This window comes from Aptenodytes patagonicus, chromosome 11 (assembly GCF_965638725.1).
Source record: "Aptenodytes patagonicus chromosome 11, bAptPat1.pri.cur, whole genome shotgun sequence".
Taxonomy (NCBI): Eukaryota; Metazoa; Chordata; class Aves; order Sphenisciformes; family Spheniscidae; genus Aptenodytes; species Aptenodytes patagonicus.
The window spans coordinates 20,927,405-20,947,487 of NC_134959.1; the positions used below are offsets into that span (position 1 = coordinate 20,927,405).

Genomic DNA, 20,083 nt, shown 5'->3' on the forward strand with positions numbered 1-20,083 from the left:
GGGTGGCTTTTGGGCGCTTCTGGTGCTGGGCATGTAAACATGGGATTTCTTTTCCTTAAGCCAAAATAATTGACTCCAGGAGCCTGCAAGGGCCTGTGTATTCTTCAGGCACATCGTGGTTCAGTTATGTATTGCTCTGCTGTGCCGGCATCGAAACACAAGTTCACACCTGGTTCACTAATAAAAATAAGTACGCTGAGACTTATTTTCCTTTCCAAAGGCTCTTCTGTTCCTCATGGAGATGTTACTTTTCCAGCTGGCTGGTTTGCTGGCTTTCAAACATGCTACACTGTGTTAAGCAAGGATGCTTTTCCGTCCTCGCTTTTGTAGTACCATCAATTGCTTTCTTTGTTTCCTTACACCTCCCTCCCCAGTTTCTAAAAAAGGTTGAATTAATATTGGCAAGTAGTCCAAAATCAGTGTATTTACATTAATAGGCTCCTCACAGTACAATATGCTTTTTGCTTTCTTAATCCGTAACAAACACACCTGTCAGGAATTAATATCTGATGCTATTTAGTGGTTTGTTATTCTTAACAGAGCACGGAGGGATTACTTTTGGCTCTGTGGGAGATAAATGGGGCGATCCGCACTCCTGGCAGGCGGGAGCAGCCGCAGACCTGCCGTGGCAGCACGCTGCCGGCTTCCTCGGCACCAGCTGCAGATAGCAAATGTGCAACACTCAACAACTCCTGCGACTTCCCCGTGGGGTGGGGTAAGAGGAAAGGAAGGATGGAGGAGCAGGAGGGGACCACGCATGAATTTTAAATGCTTCTGCCTGGGAAAACTGAGCGATGGGAAGGCACAGCTTGCCTGGCCGGGTTTCAAACTAGAGACCGGGAGTAGGGGATGGGGGATGCGCTTCTGTCCCTGGGCTTTATGGATTTCAAGCCTTGGTTATATGCAAACATAGCCATGGGCAAATGGCCTTGTTATACTCTTGTAGCTGGAGTGATAGTGGTATTAATTAATACGTTTGGTATCTGTTAAACAGTGGGGGAAAAAGTGTCTACTATAATTGGAAGTACTTGTTTGCACAAGACTGTAAAAACAAGATGAAATATTTATATTTTTCAAAGAAAGGAACCAGACTTGTTTCCTCTCCCCTGCATTCTATAATCTGGTTGTTGGAAAACAGCAGAGTTTAGAGCTTGCAAAAGGAATTTCTAAGTTGGAAGCTAGAGGGGAAAATGGTTTTGTAGCATTTAATTGGAGGAAGACCTAACTGAAATTATAAAAGCGGGACTGTATACAGTAAGGAATATTAAAACCACGTATAATGAGCACCGTGAGCGGACAAGGTGATAAATGCTGAGATCCTGGGGAGATGAGGGGGAAAGGAAAACGGAGCAGCGGGGATGTTCTTGCAAAGCATTGTCTGCAAATGTGGCTCGAGCAGGACACACACGCTTAAAACTTTTCAGAACCAGTTGTTGCTTTCTAAATGAGGAGCCTGACATTTTAAAGGTTAGCAGCCAGGGAGAGGGTGACCCCTGTGAAGCAAGTGCAATCAGAGACTGTGCTTACCGGCCTGGCACGTCCTTCAGCTCAGGGTGCCGTGTTGCCTAATTGCCTGGGAAGACAATGTCTGTAGATGTTTCCTAAAAAGACAGATTTGCAATACCCAAATGAGGGAGGATCCCTGATATTTTTCCCATTTCTCCTGCCTTTAGGAGAGCTAATAAGGGGGAAGTGGGCAAAGAGAGACCTCATGGAAGTTTGAGGGTGGATTTGGGTAGAGGAAATGGAAGCAGAAGGTGTCTGGTGGCAGGGGGGACCTCTCCGCAGACCAAGGCAGCAGTTAACAGCAGGGATACACCCTGCCGTGCTAACAGCCAGGGGCCGCGGGGCGATGTGTCCCGCGGTGGCTTTTCGGCATGTCCCTGCCCCATCCCGGCGGGGCGAGCCCCCCCCCAGCCGCAGCCTCCCGTGGCCGAAGGCTGGGGCTCTTCAGCGCTAAAACCCAGCTGGGCGCTGGCTACAGCCAGAGGAAAGATTAGCTAGGCAAACAGATCTGCCTTTCTTTAAATATCAAGAACCTTAAACTGTGGGTCGCTGGAGCCACTCTCCTCCTTCCTGCGTGCTGTTTCTGAGAGCCCAGCACTGAACTGAGCAAATGTAGTCACACAGCGAGTGACCGAATAACCAAGGCAACATAAAAGAAAGCAGTTTTCTTATATACATAAATCACTACAGAACAGGACTGGTCCATCGCAGTGTAGCACAAGTAGGGTTTTTTCCCCTTTTACCTCCTGTCTTCTACAATTTTGGTATTCAAGTTTTAAGCCCACAGTTTGTATTTCTTTGCTCGGATACTTGGATGTTGGGACTGCTAAACCTTTGAATTGTCAACACGCTGAGCATTTTGATCCTTTTATAAAACAAGAATGAGGATTAAATTTTTCTCACAGCACTGCTATTGCAACACCCGGCGCAGATATGTACAGGCTGATGTTGCAGTAGGAGCCGAGTTGTTCTGTAGCGCAAACATCCTGCGGGACTTCGGCAGGTGGGAAACCACTGAGCCGATCCTCTGCGAGTGCCTTTCTCTCTGCAACAGCACACCAGCGTGCTCTGTGAGAGAGATGGACGAGGTCTGGAATTAGCTTCTCTTTAATTAGGGTGGAAATAGCAGGCAACAGCAAAGTTGTGCTATCTCCCATGGCAAAATGTCATCTCAGCCCTCAGTCAGAGGTTTTCTATGAATGCATGGCACCAAACCCCGTGGTCACCCTGGTCTTCCTCAGCCAGACCTCGGCTTGCCTCTCCTCTTGGCTGGGAAGTTTGCTAAGGTTTCCCTGAAGGGAAACTGCATTGCAGAGCACCCTCCGATGGGCTCAGCGGGGCTTGCTGGGACGCAGCGGGCGGTGCAGCAGGATCTGCTTGGCCAGCGCTACCTCCTTCTGCTTGAGGTTTTGCAGTAGGTCTGAGCAGCACCATGACCCGCAGCAACACCAGTGTTTTTGTAAAGACTGTGTTTTGTTTCCTATATCCTAGATTATTCTTACGTCCTTTTTTGGTATGTAAATAAGACACAAACATTTCAGGCTCACGTGTGTACAATGAGGCAAACAGGTCTCTAAGGACAGGGGGTGGCTCAGAAATCCTGTTAACATCACCCATAGCTTTGTGCATTGAACCAGTCTAGAAATCCAGCTTGTGCTAATAGTTTGGAAATGCAGGTAGATGTAGTGGGTTTCCTGCAGGCAAAGGAGAGCCCGGAGAGCTGTGCTCCTCCGAGGCCACGATGACGTTTGTCTGCTTTCTGAAAAGCTTTTTCATGACAGGTTTGGCAGTGACATGTGAGCTGTTAGCGCTGGGAGACAGAAAGCATCTCTGTAAACTGCTCCTTTGATGAAGCTCTTAGATGAGCCTTCTCCTGCACCAGGATGCTTACTGCTTCAAATGGGTCTAATCTCTGCTAATAAATCACCTCCTCCACATGAGGAGGGTTTGATCTAACATCACAGGTGATATCATTGAGGGCTAAACTTGATATTTTCTATTCCATTAGCTAAAGCTCATAATGTTGAGTATTTCAAAGAAATAGTGTTCCCTCAAGCGTTTCTATTGCCAAGCCAAGCAACCCGCACTGAAATCTCCATGTGCAGAGTGACTCCTGATTTTTCTTTCTTGGTTGCTTGGTTATCTTTACTCCTGTTGCAAGTCCCGAGCAGAACGGAGCAGGGCTGTGCTCCCCGTCTCAGGGCTCCCCAGCTTTGGGAAAAAAGTGTCAGCAATTTGGGTTTCCTATGAGTAGCCTGTATAACGTTTCCTGGGATGGCACTTTTGTGAAATGTAGATGCCGTTGGGTTTTGGTGGGATTTTTTTTTTTTTTAACTACAAAAGGATTCCAATGACTTTGTTACCAGAGCTTGGGGGAGGAGGAGAAAGCTCGAACGAGTGCGTTTTATCTTGTAAACTCTTGAGCATCACCGTAAGGGCTGGAGGCCCTCAGTGCTGCCACAGTCCTGTGTTAATTCGGTTCTGCTGAAAGCAGAAGGTGGTTCACGCTTCACCCATGCGTCAGACAATTTGGATCTCTTGACTTTCATGGCCCACATTCCCTTTTTCCTCCTCGTTCAGCACAGTGCACTGGCTTCCCAGTTGCTCGCTCATGCCAGCCTCCATCGCTTCCCCCTCTGCTCTCCAGCCATTACCTTCATGCTGCTTCTGGCATAAGACCTTAAAGAGAAACGAAGGGAAGAGAGCAGACGTTCCCCATGCAGAGGCTGCAAACAGTGCTGTGCTGGTGGGTTTGGACATGCCGATATACGACAGCACTGCTCGATGTGCCGGCCCCTTTCGCCTCGCCGTGCGTCCCCATGAGTGCACCACTTGAATCCTGGATGGCGGCCTGGGGGAGGTTTGCATCGCAGAGGTCTGTGGGCAGGGTCTGGCAGCATCTCCCCGCGCTGTCTATGTGCTGTCCCCTCGGGATCTGGCTGAACCCGGGTTATCGGTCACGCCAAGAAAGGCTGCGCGTGCTGCTGCAGGTCACACAGCTGCAGCAGATGCTGCTGAGATGACGTGGAGAAAATGTGGATTCAGCAAAAGCTAAGTAGCACACGGCATTAAAAATTCACAAAGGCTTCTCTGAATCCCAGTCTCCCAGAGAAGCATTTTAGTGAGCTGCAGCAGGGCTGGGTGAGAGAGCGGGGGGACCCTTCCCCAGCACTGTGTTAGGAAACAGCCCCCGCGCACTGGTCACCCCCATCGGTTTATGCATTCATGGTTCTCAATTTTCAATGAAAAACTATACCAGAGGGTTTTTCCTCTTCTTTTCACACTGTCTTAGGAACTCAGTGGAAACTTATTCAGGTTTGCTGTGGAAAAGTAAAATAAAAATTGAGAGGCTGTTGTCAGTGGTCAGGGGAAAATGTTAGGATTAAACTGAAACAAAGCTGAAATACTTTGGGTCTGTGATTTTCAGATGTTCCTTTGAAAGTTTTCTTTAAGAAGAGAAGCCAGGTGACCCCATTTTCCCCTGAAAAAAAAAAAAAACCTAAAAACTTGCAGGCATTTTTCCAATGGCTTTGTCCTTCAAATACTTTTTTTCCTTGTTTTAGATTTAGCTAAATTAAAGTGGGCCGGGCGGAACCGCAGAGCCCCAGAGCCAGTGGCCGGGATGCTGGGCGTGGGGGCTGAAGGGAGCCGACTGGGAGACGCCGAGACAGGGGTGGTCGGGGGGTGCTTCGAAACAAGAGTCTTGGGTTGATGCACAACTTTCCCTCTGCCTTTCCTGCCGGTACTTACGGGCTTTGGCTGCTTTTGCAATTAAATTTGAGTGGAGCACATCGAACAGCCTTTCGCAGTGCTGTGCGGTGACCTACTTGTTAAACCAGCGCCCATTTGGCATGGGCTGGGGGCTAGGTTTTCATTGTGCAGCTTGATGCTGCAGTGGTGCTTGTTCTTCAGTGTGGCTGGTTATTTTATTTGTCATTTGTTTTAATTTCTATTTTGTCATTTGTACTTTATTCTCTATTCTCTACAACATGGGGCATTGTGGCAAACACAGCAAAATATCTTTCCCCTCCCTTAAAATCAAAAAGCCTGATAAGAGTCCTGGTTTTGGATTTCTTTTAACACAAACAACTACAACAAATACACAGAAAAGGCATTAATGCTGCAGCTTTGTTAAAAGCTAGTTGCAGAAGTATGTGATTAAAGATGTGCTTGTTTAATTCACTGGAGCAGAAAAAGACAATTGGGTTTTTTTCTTTGCAGTCTTGTCAGAGCAGATGTACCTTCTCTGCAGGACTGCTCCGCTTCTGTGCTGCTCAGCTGCTTTGCTGAAGCAAACGGACGAAAGAGCGTGGAAAAGATCTGCATTGTTTGCTTTAGAGACGTTAAATATCTCTGACAGGGCTGAGACACCCATCCTGCCCTGGACAAATAGCTGGAGACGCTGAGCTTACATTTTTTTCTGTGAAAATAAATGAGAAATGCAGAAGCTAATGAAGCGGGAGCATAAAATTAAGAGCAACTGTGCTGGATTCAGCCGGGCTTTGCTTGGCTGCTCTCCCCGTGCAACCCGTGGGGAGCCAGGACGGGCAGTGCTGGAGACCCGCAGGAGCATCCCGTGGGGAGGGACTGCTCTGGCTCTCGTTTATGCCGAGTCCTGAAGCAAAGATTACCCCAAACAACCTAAGTTTGTGGAGGAGATTTGGCTGTTGGCAAAGGAGTTTCTCAGAGAGGGATCGTCGAACATGAGCAGTAGTTTGGTTTAGAGCCTGAATCTTCTTCAATGGGAATTTTGAGACCATTGAGTTTCAAGAAACAAAATGTTTGTGTTGCAGGAGATCAGCGTTGTAGGCTTATGCCTGGACTTCATAGTCCAGGGGTTAAGACAAGGAAGCTAGTTATTAATTACGCAGGTTATGATTTGCCATTCAAATAACTTCTTCTCAGTCCTGGCACAAGGACCTGAATGTCCTATATGCTGCAAATGATAATGCAGTAGCGTAACTTTTTCTGCCTTCTGAAAATGCAAATGAGGTATCTGCTTTTCGAGTTAGTTTAATTTGCTGTCTTCATCTCTGCGCAGCTTGTTAGCTGAATGGAAAACTGTTGATGCTGCCAGAGCAATCTGGATATTGTTTCATGGGACTGCAGAAAGCGATGAGTTTGTAGTTCTCTAATCCGCGGTGATTTGTTGCTAATTTGTCAACAGTCAACAACTCCAGTGGTTGCCGCACCAAAATAGCCACGGTACCACTGCCGGTGGTAGTAAAAGGTCATTTATAGCAGTGCTTTTCATCTGCTGCGAGTGTTTTATTAAGCACAGAATAACGCTTATTTTACAAGGGACAAACTCATGGTGTAACTGCTGCCAGTGACAGAAACCAAGTGAGGTTTCAGACTTGCCTGTGGCTGGGTGGCTCATTCCTGACAAGGGGAGACCCCTCCATCCCATGGGGACCCGGGAGCTGGTTCTGGTCTGTATACTAAATCCTTTGGTTAGGTTGAAATGCAGCTTCTGCTAGCATAGATCAGGAAATCAAATAAAATGTTGTAGCTGCATCCATAGCAAATTTTTTTAACTGTCTTGGCACTCTGCTTCCCCGGGAAGGGCAGCAGCTAAAACGCTGTCCATGGCTCCTACCCTGGCTGTCCTCGGGAGAGGCCAGCGCCGCAGTACGGCAGCAGCAATCCCCACTGAGCAGCACATGGAGGAGCTGGCAGCAGCACTGGCTCTGCTGCCAAAACTGTGCTGCGTCCAGATTGAGTGTGGTGCTGCAAGGCCCGCCGAGAACAGCCTAAACCCCAGGGAGGTCCTCTCCCTGCCCCGCTCTGGCCACACCAGGACCACACTTTTGAGAGGCAACACCATGCATTTTCATAAATTTTTCCTCTTTTGCTCAAACACTTGCCTCTTCCTTTTTTTGAAGCCGAGTGCTGGGTGTAATGAGCTGAAAACAGTGGAAACCCTACCGTGGCCCTCTGAAATATTCATCTGCACCTTAGAGAAGAAAAAGCAAGTGGGAATGGCTGGTTAATGAGGAGCAGAAGGGGATTCGGGCTGTTTGGTGCCTGTCGCTGAGCTTTCCAAGAAATCTGGGTTTAATAGGCTGTTGCAGAGCTGGGGTGTATTGGAGTTGGTAGCGTTGGCCTCTGCTTTGGGTTGATTGAAACCTCCCGATATATCATCCTAGGTTCACTTTTCTTTATGTTTCTGCCAAAGTTTAATGATCAAGTTTGAAAACTTCTGTGCTGGCTGTCTGCCTGGAGCTGGTAGTTCCCAAACGTTTCAGCTACCGCGTTCCCAGCTGGGGCACGGCGTAAAATTACATACGTTGCCTTTCTAAATCTGTTTTCTGAGTTGTCCCCACTCAGAAGCAGGGACATTAATTTGGCAGAGGAGGTCAGTATGATGCCAAGATCTTCCTTTCTGGCTCTTCCAGTGAAATAACACCCAAATTTGGACAATATTGTAGTCTTAGAGAAATGGCTATGTACACACTTGCTGGGCAAGCTTGCTGCAGGTCTGCAGCCCCATAGGCTGGGCTCTGCTGTAGTCTGCTCTGCTGCAAGTATAGTATATAAGGTCCTCTCCCCTCCCTCATCAGAGGGCTGCCTGTTTTGCTGCTCTTCTGGGAGTGAGAGGGCCCTGTACAGACTGCGATGTGTTTTAGGAATGTGTGAGAAGGTACTGTCAGTAAGCGATGGTGTTTTCCCGCATGATTTGACTTAAGATGAAGAACCTGCTATCTAAAAATTCTCTTCCTTCTCTCTTTCCTCTTCAGCCTGATCTTTGGCAAAGCATGCATGCGCTGTGGCTGTCTAAGTAGGCTGAATGCTGGGTGAGCTCCGTGGTCCGGATTTGCTGCTCATCTCAATTACACAGAGCTGTGGGGCTTCTCGTCTTTGAGCTGTTCCCTAAATCTGGTGGGATACAGAGTACACCCAACAGCTGTGCTGGAGCTGCTGTGCCCACGCTGTGGCTGCTCCAGCAATTGCCCGAGATTATCAGTCGTACTCTCCTGGTCTGACTGGGTGCAGGAGGGAGCTGTAACGCCAGGGTCTGCTTTTCAGGAAAACGGAGCTTTTGGTTGCCCTCTCAGAGATGGAAATGAAGTGATCTTCTGATAAGCTTCAGAAGTGACATTTTGACTTGTCCCTACAGAGGAACGCAGGTTTCCCTCTTTGCTGCTGAACACAGCAGGAGGTCAGGCACTGGTGTATGTATGTGATCTGTCCTCAGCCACCCTGGAGAGAAGGGACTCTGCAATACGTTACCCATGGTGGCTTCTCAGAGGCTTTTTGTTCAGATAAGGTGAAGGTAACCTGGAGTCCAGGAATGCATGAGCTCCCTTAGGCCCCATCTCGTTATTGTAGGAGACCTGAAGGAGAGCATGCTGAGTGCTGCCACGGCTTTTCATCTCTGCCCATCACCCCGAGCTTTCTGCCTTTCCGTGAATCCAGTGTGATGCATCTGGAGGAGGACCGTGGCAGAGCCACGTGGTAAGAGCCTTGCAACAGCCTGAAACCATGCGTAGCTTTTGATGTGTGTGTGGGGAATTGCAAAAAAGTCTCCCAAATAAACCCGCTCCTCTGCTTTGATGGTGGCAGAGCTCAGTAGCAAATTTCAATATCTCTCTGTGATTCCCAGGCCACCTCTATTGTACATGCAAAGAAATACTTAACCTTGCAGGGAATGACGTGTAACACTGTGGTTTGCTGATGCATAGATGCATATGAAAATAGCAGCTATACTATTTAATATTTTAATATACATATCCAAATATCAGTTTTTCTCCCACTATTTATTTTAGTGTATTTTTCATGGTTTATAGTACTTCCCGTGCAGAATAGTCATTTTTAGGGCACTGTACGAGGCAGGTTCTGTTCTCTTTTAACAAGGTCTCCTTGGGAGAATTTTGCCTTAAATGGAAGGAGGAAGTTTTGAAGTCAGGATTTTCAGCTTTGGGATCGCTGGAGCACGGAGTTGTCTCGTATTAACAAGCTGTGCTGTCTTTGTGTTTTATTTCCCCTTTAGATCAAATGTTTAGAGAGGCTGTCAGCAGCTTGCGTGGTTTGACCGGAGGTTTGGTAGTGGAGAGCTTGCTGGTGTTTTTGAAATGCAGCGTTTCAGGAGGGTGACTAAAGAAGGGGTCTGCAATAAGGCTGCCTGGGCAATAAACAGAAATTTTGGGGATCAAGTGGTAGGGATCAAAGGTTGATGATGTTTCAGCCACTCCTCCCCATACAATCCCCTCTAAACCAGAAAGCCTAGTTTTGTGCAACTGTATCTACAACATCATTGCATGTTACATCCAAGAGTTCAAAAAGGAAAAGAAGGTGGGGAGGGAAGGTGCTGAAGGCACATTAATGGAGAAGGAAGACAACGTTCGGGACGACAGAGAAAGATGGGGCTGAGTAACGATGGAGAAAGCAAGGCAGATGTTTGAATACGTGGAGAACCAAAGCCTTTGGGAGAGAGAATTGGGCTGTTTGGGTCAGGAGGCTGCAAGCTCTGTACAGGAATCTGCTGCTTTCCCGTGGTGGCTTGTGCTTGTGTGACTCGCAGGGGAAACAGTTTGAATGGGCAAATAAATCAAAGGTGCTAAAAAGCTATGGTTGTTCAGTCAGCCATTTAATAGCACCCAGTATAAAGGAGACAGGCTGAGGCCAATTAAGATGAGAAATAACTGGGAGGCAGTGGCAGTTGTATGTCTGGAGCTAAGCTGGGTCTGCTGATGACTGCAACAGCTTGGAAACGGAGATCTCCTGAGGGGGAGAGTGAAGAAAGGGGGGAGAAGGTATGTCCCCAGTCTCTTTACATTTATTTATTATATGCAATATATTTATGGTATTTAGCCCAGAGGAGCCCTGAGGTCTCCTGTGTGCTACCACACTGATCAGTAAATACCCTTGGTGCGCATCCATTCAGGCTGCTCCCCTCCGGCCCCTTCGGCTGCCCAAAGGCAGGCATCGAGAGTTCAGGTATTGCCTCTTAATGTGAACTGTTTACTACGAGGTCGCTTACCTAAAGCTACAGTTTCTTTTCCCGAATGTTTTCCCACTGGTCTGCCCTGAGCTAGACCAACATGTTCAGGTACAAAGTACCCTGGGGGCCAGACCACCTGCGGTTTTCATGAATTATTACAGAGCAGCAGCACGTGGAAGGGCTGACTCAGTATTTTCTTGTGCCACTACGGTTGTGAAGCAAATGTATTGAAATCAGCAGTTATTCATTTTCTTTTTAAATTGCAAGAAAAGAAATCTCATTAGCGAGAGGAGCACTGAAACAGGTTACCTCCTGTTTTCCATAGGAAAATGGTGGATTAAGAAAGCTTTGTGGACTACTGGCATCTCTGTCTAAATCCTCTTCTAAATGTTTGGGTAGGGTTTGTTATAGCCTCTATTAAACAGCAATTGCATTGAACCTGGCCAGGCTGTTTGCACCCTGGGGAAGTCTGATCCCAGCATTTAATTTGTAAAGAACTGGGAATTTCTTTGGAAGACATTCCTAAATAGCTGTGATAAAACATCCAAAGTCAATATGTTGGGTGAGTGCAGAAAAAAAACAATTTTAATCGGCTCCTTACAGCAGGGTGAGGATTATCTGGGAAACTGAAAAAATAGTAGAGTCTTCACAAAAGACAATGGGAGAAAATGTGCTATATCACTCCTGTATGTCTCCCTGCCTACTGGCCTACGTTTGGTATCTATCTATAGCTGCTATTAAAAATAATTTCAAAATTACTTCTGATTCTAGGATGACAAAAGGCTTGATTTGATGATAAAAGCTGAGCAGCTTGGGGAAAATTCTGGCACGTTAATGGACATTGCTGGATGCCCAGGCTATTTCTGGTGAGAACGAGGTGCAGGTTTCTGACTACAGTGGAAATCCCCACTTTTCCCCGGGCCAGGTCCTAAAGGGAAGATTGCCAGCCATCATCTGCTTGGTACATGCATATTCATCATCCTAGACAAGAACCAGGCTTTAAGTCATTCCTCAACATCTTATGCTGACTGATGTGGTCATTTTGAAATGAAAGTCACTTTTCCCCCTTTTTTAGTGGAAACGAAAAGGTTAACCCTGGCACAAAGAGGAGCCTCAGTGCCCTTTTGAGATATATGGAGCTCTGAGCCCTCAGAGCTATATCAGTGCCCGTGAAAGATTTTGAATATGCACCAGTTCCAGTCGTATCACAAAACTGCATCGTTTGCTGCAGAGCAGAAAGAAAAAAAACCAAAGTTGGCTTAATATTTTGTTTGATGAACTCCGTGCTTTGATACAGAGAGAAGTACCTTCAAATTACTGAAGAAGAGCTGATATTTATTACTGGGCTAAATGACTAGGGAGGGGTATTGGCTGACTTCTTAAGAGATGTTCTTTCATTTGCTATGTGCGACTTATGTCTCTATAAGGCCTTGTCTGAGCATAGGAAGGAAAGATGTCCCGGGAAGATAAAAAAATCCCAAAGGTTTGTATTAACACACGGCAAAAAGAGAATGGTGGTGCTGAAAGCAGAGCTGCTTGTGGCATTTGCCACTGGGCTCTGGTGCACGTGCACAGCCTGCCCTGGTGCGAGGAGCGCTGTGGGTTATGGTCGTGGGGGCTGTGGTGGGATCACTGGCAGAAGATAGGAGACACCACCTCGAAACTGTGTCAATGGCAAGAAGAAAAGCATTTATCAAGTGTTTTCCAATGAGTTGAGTAAGCAAAGCCCCAGCTTCTGAAGTTCAGTCCCCGGCTTTGTCTGTATGGCAAACTGTGGCTTCTTCTGTGCCAGCCTTTGCATTCCCGTGCCAGCATCAACCAGCCGGTCCCATAGCAATCCCAGCCGGCATTAGGAAACGCACAGGAGTGTTTCAAACAGAGACTGTCACCTGTGATGGAAACATCAATCTGTGTCTCAGGTTATCCGTGCAGATCACTTGGTGTGGTACCAACCCTTGTGAAAACATCTGCGCTGGGCATTAGTTACCTTTCAAAAAAAAAGGTGATTTTGTAGTCATTCCTTAAATTCCTTTCACTAGAAAATTACTATAATTGTATTTTCCTTTTAATGATGTGTGTCACATGTCATTAGCAACCACGTTTGCAGGGGCTCCGTTCCAGTAGCAATGGCACGGTCCTTGTAAGGAGCCACCGAAACGTCAGCTGTGCTTCTCGCGCAGAGCTCCTGTGGCTTCGCAGCTTCAGCCAAAGCTGGAGGTGAATCACCAGGCCTGCTTCCAGCTAAATTCAATTGCCCCCAAAGTAACTCTGTGATACTGGAGTCAGAGCGGGTGGATAATTTTCAGCTGGCTGCAGATGACTTTGGGAGCAGATCGAGGGCTGCAGCGAATGCACCCCTTCTTCAGCCAGCAGAAAGGTTGTGCGATGCCGTGCAAGGTGCAGTCACAGCCGTTCGATGACGCAGGGGACATGGCCCATGACCTTCACATGAGAGCGGCAGCTCAGCAAGCCTGGTTTGCGATCCGCCAGCAGCCTCCCCAAAGCCACAGATTAAGGTGTTGGAGGACATCAAGACAGTCATCAGGGCAGCATCTAGGTGAAAATAAATGGTCGAAAAAAACCCCACACTGAATTCTTCTGAAAATGGCAGATGAAATGGCTTTCTCCAGGCTTAGGAGCCTATTTGCTTCATTATCCTTTCCCCTGTTCAGTATGACTTCCCCTTGCAGCTGATTTTTGGGGTGCAGTTCCCGGTACCTCCGGGTGTATCTGTGTTACGGTTGGAGCCGTGGCACAGGTAAACGGGGTGATAAGCGATGGACTGCCTGCCCAGGACATCCCCATCGGTGCAGTCCTGCTGCAGACATCCCAAAATGGGTCCAGCTGCCTGAACATGGAGAACATCCAGCTTTCGAGGCAGGTTTTGCAGCTAAAAAACTCTGTTAAAAGGGCTATTTTGAGGTCTCCCATTTAGTGTCTGATCTGCATCTTTCAGATCCATCGCAGGACCTGGAGGTAATTTTTCCTAACGGCCCAGGACTGAAAAGTCAAGTCTATATCCAGCTTCATTTAAATGAATAAAGCTGCTCCCGCTGACTTCCGAGGGCACTGGATGACGGGGCCAGGGTAGAAGCCAGTCCATGTTCTCGCTGGCTCGTCTATCTGCACGCACAGGCCACAATAAAATCCAATTTGCTTACCCGTAGCTCTGCTGGCGCTTGCATACTGAGCGGGGCTTAAAGCATTTTAGAACTCATAGAGTAATAAAAATAAGTAATGAAATATATTCATAATATAGCTAGAAAATATATGAGCAGTCTCAACCTGATGTAATTGAAAATGGATTTAGCAAACTCAGGCTCAGAACAGTGACCTTATTTTGTAGATGCTTTAAGCTATTTGTATTGCTGAGTGAATTTCCAAAAACCCAGCCATCAGATTTCCTATATTTTGGACGATTTATGTTCTTAGTTTGATTTCTCCCCTGGCTGCTTTAGCAGGTGAGAACAGCCTGACTGTGCAAGTTAGAAGGCGTAAAAGCCGTCTCTAGACTCCTCAGATTTTCACGATGGCAAACGGAGCAATAATAAAATCCCAGTTGGGGCTTTCTGATGTTCTCCGTTATATCCTTCTCTCTTTGGTTAGTTTTAACTTTGATAACTCTGGCCGGTAGTTTGCTTTGGTCTTTGCCTGTGATTGGATTATTTTGAAAAGCTAGAGTAAAATGAAGATTACTCTCTCAGGAAAAAATGATGGCAGAATAGCTGTGGCCTGATTCTCTCTTTTCTCAGCCGATCAGCGCCAATGTAGGTGATTTCTAGTCGGTGGCATTTGCCCTTGCTGCCAGCTTAGGTGTTGACTTCAAGTACTGGGTTTAAAGGGGAGGGGGGTGAGTAGGTGAAAGAAAGTTGTCTGCCTTTAGTGTGCTCATCCAGATGAAAGTCACAAAGACTTCTCTAGATCTTAAAACTGATGGAAGCTTTATTTTGTTTAGTGAGATTTGATGTGGAATCTCAATTTTTCTATTATCCTTCCTATCAACAGTAGCCACCTAGGGCTGAAGTGTCCCCAGATGAGCTCCTACAGGGCAGGGCATGGGTGAGGTCGAACCGTATGATTGACGCTGCCACTCTGCTACAACGCCTGACAGTTCATCTGGAGAATTTGTACCTCTTGCACCCAGGAGCTTTCAGCAAAAAAGCAAGTTTCTGGAAGTCTTATCTGTCCTTTGGCAAGTGTGGACACTTCTGCTTTCAGAAAAAGCTTGCTTTCCTGTGACTTTCCTGATAAGGCTGCTCCTGGAGCACAGCGTCTCCATCAGCTCTTATGACAGCACGCGCCGGCGGGTGGACCTGCTGTCGGTAACGTTTTGATCAATCTTCCTTGCCCAGGATTTTCTATCATTTTAATTTTAACTGCCAAATCCCAGCCCGGTCTGCTTCCCCTTATCGCCCGAGTTCCCTGAAGGCTTCCTTGCCTGCTAGGCTCCAGCAACCCGGGGCTTTCAGGCTGTTTCACAATTATAGATATGCAGCTCAAGGATTAGCTTGTTACTCTGGAAGGCTTTTGCTTTGTGTGTTTGCAGACAAGTATTCCAGCTTGTATTAAATGACGATCAGCTTTAAGCTGACTGGTACTTTGTGGTGTTATTTGTTGGGGGATGAAAGTCTCGAGCACTCTTTGCGAGTAAAATTTGTACTTTTACTCAAATTCCTGCCAGGGACCAACCAGTTCCGTGGAGTCTCCAAACAACAAAAATGAAATAAAATTCACTGTCACCTCCTCCTTCTAGAGCCTTCACCCATCCTGTATTGCTTTATGCTCTTAAATGCCAAAAAGTTTTGGTGTGTATTGGTACCTGCGTCCCTGTCCTCACCTGCGACTCCGGAGGCTGCAAGACAGGAGTCAGAGCAGTATTTTGGCACAGATTTTAAACACCGACGTTTCAGAGGCTGCTGCAAAAATGCAGCCTGGCATGCGTTACTCAAAAGAAATCAAGCAAGAATAAAATGAAAGAGACGAGTTATAAGATATAAAGTAGGTAAAGGAAAAAGGCTTTTCCCTTAACTTTGAGAGAAACATCTTTTGTGTCTTTTAGAGGTGAGTGAACGGTAAATTTGGATTAAAGCACTTAAGTGAAAAAAAATCACTTGATTTTACTATTTTTCTTTCCCAGTAAGTTGATTTATGTGACTTTCCTGGGAATTTAATTCTGCCTGCTCTCTCTGTGGAAGGACAATTTTGAGGTGAACAAGCACTGATTTAAGGTTTGCAGGAATTGTACCCTAGAAAAAGAACTGTTTAGCCCTCGTGGGATAGAAATGCCGTTATCCTTTTGATCTTGATGCTTGAAGGCGTACATTCATTACCAGCCAGGATCAGAAGAAACAAAACCTTGATCTTGGCTAGGATACTGCATAAATAGGAGCACTGGGGCTGAAGTTTCTCATCCCGCTGGGCAGTATGTAGAGGTGGAGGTGGATGGTGTGGATGGGGCTCTTGCTCTGGGCACAGTCTTTTTATCTCCTTCAGCAAGAGTGTCACCACCGGGTTAGCCGCCGAGTGACACTGGTGGGATGCTTCAAGCAATAGGTACTTGTTGAAGCACAGATGCTTTAGTTTTCTGTAATCAGAAACAGACAGCAAATCTGGGACCCATCCTCTGAGCTGTGCATTGGTATTCTGCACCCTGCCTGCTGCAAAGAGGTCACGTTTTGACGAAGGAACGCAGAAAAACAATACAGGCAGCTGGGCGCACTCTAGAGCCATTGTGGTGCTCTGACAATGATACTCTTTTCGCCTAGTGTTGCTGTAGATTTTGTTCCCCTGCTGTGTTCCTTTCGTAATTGCCAATTAAATAAGTATCTTGGACTCAATTTATCACCGGCCTAAATTCGTCTGTGTCAGGCAAGGGAAACTGGGTTAGCATTTGGCAATGCAGGTATGTTTTAGGAGCAGTAGACTTACTTAGTTTGGGGAAGAAATATTGTTGTGTATGTGATAAGTTGGCTAATTTTGTCCTCTAGCGTCATTTCCTGAAAGAGAAGCAACAGGGTTTATAATTGATTTGACTGAAAAATAAATGATACATTCTCCTACTGCAAAGTAGGCAGCATTTCCAGTCTATGAATCTTCTGTGGATATGAATGGAGAGACTCTAAATAGTACGTGACCGGGGGTAGTTATTCCCCCCCTAGGCACTGCTGCACACCAGAGCACAGTGTCAGCGACTTGAACAAGAAACTTGAGGTAAATTAAAGTTTTTGTAAAGTTTCTTTTGTCTCTCTCCCATTGCTTTATTGCTGAATTTCTTCATAGGAGCTTTCACCAGACCTCACTTCCAGCTGTGGCTTTAAAGGTGTGCTGTACCTGTCCACAGCACACAGAGAAAGGCTCCAGGTTTAACAGTTAGGCGTAAGCCTTTGTCACCTTATCAGCAAAAGTTGCAAAGGAGTCCTTCTTATATCCCTTTGTACATGGATTTGAATTTTTTTTTTCTTTCTTGGTCATTTAGGTAGGCTGTAGTAAGCCTAGTATTAAATTAATGCTAGGGACAATATATAAAATAATACGCAAAGTGTATGGCCAGATTTTCAAATCTGGATGTTGTTTTTCGATCTCCGAGTTGAGACCAGCGACACTTTCCCCCAGGCACTGACTATCTGCAGGGCCACTTCGTACAGCTGGAGGTGAGGCTGCTGAAGTGCCTGCGCACTTCTGGCCAGAGCCGGTATCAAAATAAATGTTCAAGGATGAGCTTGGAGCTTGCTGCTGAAATTACTGCAAGTTCATCTCTAGGTACCCAGGAGAACACTATTAAACCTCTGTCTTGTAACTCCTTCAGGTGCTGGTGCGTTTGCCAAAAGGCGCCCAGCAAGCTGTAGCCCGTATGGCCGGGCAGATGGATTTTGTGCGTCATCAGGTCCCTTTAGAAGTAAAGGCACAATATTAAGGTGACACAGTCCTTGTGTGTTTAAACAGTTGGCAAATGAAGCAAGATGTCTCTTGTTGTGCTTGGTAGCTGCTATTTTGCGTTTGTGTCAGAGCTGGGAGATGCACTGTGTTGGAGAGGATGCAGCTGGATGGAGATGGCAAAAGATACTGGTGGATCTGTCGTTAGTTCCAGCCCTAGGTCTTTGCCTATGTATTATACGTCCCTTAATGAGCATCCTGCATCATTTGAACATATGGTAAACAAAACGCTCCATAATTTCTTAAATGTAATGCATTTTTAGGATGAAGCTTGTAGGCTTTTCCTCTTTAGGCTTGAGTCATGCTTCGGGTTAATAGCCCAATTAGTTGCTAATGGCCAGTGTGTCCATATCCAGGAGCAACGAAGCTCCAACTGGCTCTGGTGCTGCCAGGTCCCACCCTGTGGCCAGTGAGCTCTGCATTGGTTGTGGGACCAGTTCTGCAGAAGCACTTGGAGATAATTTTTGGTCTGAATCTTTAAATCTGAACGTAACCCTTGATTTTCAGTCGTTGTGCCCCTCGCTTTGCCCGTTCCCTAACAGCGGCTCTGTTGCTGTTTGCAGATGACGGGAGGCTGTCCCTGGAGGAGTTCCAGGCCTTTTTTTCTGACGGGACACTCAATGAAGAAGAACTTGAGAAGCTCTTTCATACTATTGACTCGGATAACACCAAGTAAGTTCCCCGTGCTGACACCCCACTGTTTCACAGAGCCTTTGGATCACAGCATTAGTGTGCAGGGGCAGTGCTGCTCCGGAGAGCTACGCGCCACGGAGGCTGCGGGGGCGCAACTCGCTTTGCAAAACTTTGCAAAATCTCCATTTCTGCTTAGTTTGTGTCTCAGCGTGATGGCCACTATGACTTCTTTTGTCCTGGTGATTTTTTCAGGCCATTTTCTTTAGTGCAACCTGATCTTTACAGCATCTGAAATGATGCTTAGTTTTACCCCTGAGGGCATTTAAATGTCTCTTCAGCTTTTCCACTTTATCTAAAAGCTTCGCTGTGCTACAAAAGGTAACGGTGTGACTCTCTGTGAGCATTGTCCTATCCAGCTGTTTTACACACAACAAACTGGAATGATTTGTGGTCTTGTCTCTTTGTGATCTCTCTGTATCCCCTGCACTTGGACCATGCCTGCTTTGCCTCCGGTCCAAAATATCCCCTGGTGCAGTGATCACTCTAGCACTTAATAGAAACGAGCCCCCTTCTCTTCAAGGTGGAATTCAGCTGCATGGAGGCCAGCTCAAGCCCTGCAGCTGCTGTTGCAGATGCTTTGCCTCTGCTCTGATCCAAGCAGCCTGATGTGGCTGTACAAAGCCTGGGCAAGGCAGCAAGGGCAAGTGGACGGATCCACGAGCAGCACTGCACTCTCTGCATCACTGCATTTCCCTGCAGTAGCAGCAGGGAAAAATGATGGCAGAGGGGGGCTCTAGGTCTGCTTTAGTTTTATGTTGCATCAAAGTTGACGCTAAATATGGCTCACGCTGAGAATCAAGCTTTCGCAGGCTGCGCCGAGCTATCAAATTAAGGTGACAAACTCGTTAGCAGCCCCTCCACCTGCCTTTGCTGTCTCTCCCTCAGTGTCCCCTCTGACTGCCCTTGCCTTTGGCGGGGTCTGAGGTGTTTGTGAGCCCCCTGACAAGTGTCTGGCACCGGCGGTGTTTGAGATTGGCACAAAGCCGTGGGTCTGTGGGCCCCCAGTGGGAGCCCCCCCCGCCAGCAGCTAGTGACGGCACTGGGCACCGGCACAAAGGACACAGCCCACTGGTGGGTTTTCTTTTTCCAAGAGGAACCCGTCTTCAAAAGCCTGAGTAGTTTAGGCTGTTTGGAAATACAAACGAAAGCCAGCTTTGAGTCATATTCCAGTGTGACTCTTATTCCTCTAGAGAGAAAAAAATCTGTCCAAAAAGCAGATGAAAAGAGAGTCCAATTTCAAATGAGGAGTCTTGCAGTAAGTGCTTAAAAAAATAATAGTCTGGTTAATTATAAAGCCTTCTGGCAGCAGGTAGATCGAGTCTTGCCCATGTGAGTGGTGCATGCTTTGCCACCCATCCAAAATATCCCCTGGAAAGCAGTGATCGCTCTAGAGTGTGCTGGCCCCAAAGCAGCAGACGTAAAACTCATCAACCCCGGTACAGGGGCTGCTGCTGAAGACATTTCTGAAAGCAAAGTAAATGTGAGGTTTCTCAAAATCCTGTCTTTCCAATGCGTGCACTTCCCAAAGTTTATTCCAAGATCAGAAATGCCAAAGACCAGCTTGGTATATACTATTCAGTGAATAATTAATCAAAGGATCTTAAGTGATCTTGTTACTAAAATTCGCTGAGAATGATCCATCCCTTCTAATGGCTCCTCTTCGACAGACACTAGATGCTGCCTTATGCTTTGTGGGTCTATTTATTGAGCTCCAGGCCATGCTCCCGGGCGGGATCTCTCTAGGCTCCGGGTCTTGGGTGTTCACCTGCCTCTGTTCTGAAATAGTTCATATCATTGCCTGAGGTTATCAACTTTCATCTGGCCTTTGAAAGGATGCAGACAGCTGATGTGTAAACCGGGGTGTATGGGGGTTAGTGTCTGGATGTTTCTTCTGGCCTTCTTGAAATGGGAAATTGGATTGCAGTCCGCTTTTGCTTGGGGATTGTAGAGAATCTGCAGCTTGCTCCGAGCCTTAGCAAGGGATGTCTTCTAATCTGGACAGAGAGA

The 20,083-nt window shown here is 46.8% G+C and overlaps 1 protein-coding gene across 1 annotated transcript in view; it reads left to right on the forward strand.

Annotated features, from left to right (window-relative positions):
* The window catches only part of NECAB2 (N-terminal EF-hand calcium binding protein 2), an 83,667-nt gene that overhangs the window by 21,562 nt on the left and 42,022 nt on the right, over window positions 1-20,083 (forward strand). Inside the window, exon 3 of the mRNA XM_076348947.1 lies at window positions 17,947-18,055. Within this exon, the coding sequence (XP_076205062.1) occupies window positions 17,947-18,055 (109 nt within the window). The remainder of the gene's footprint in view (window positions 1-17,946; window positions 18,056-20,083) is intronic.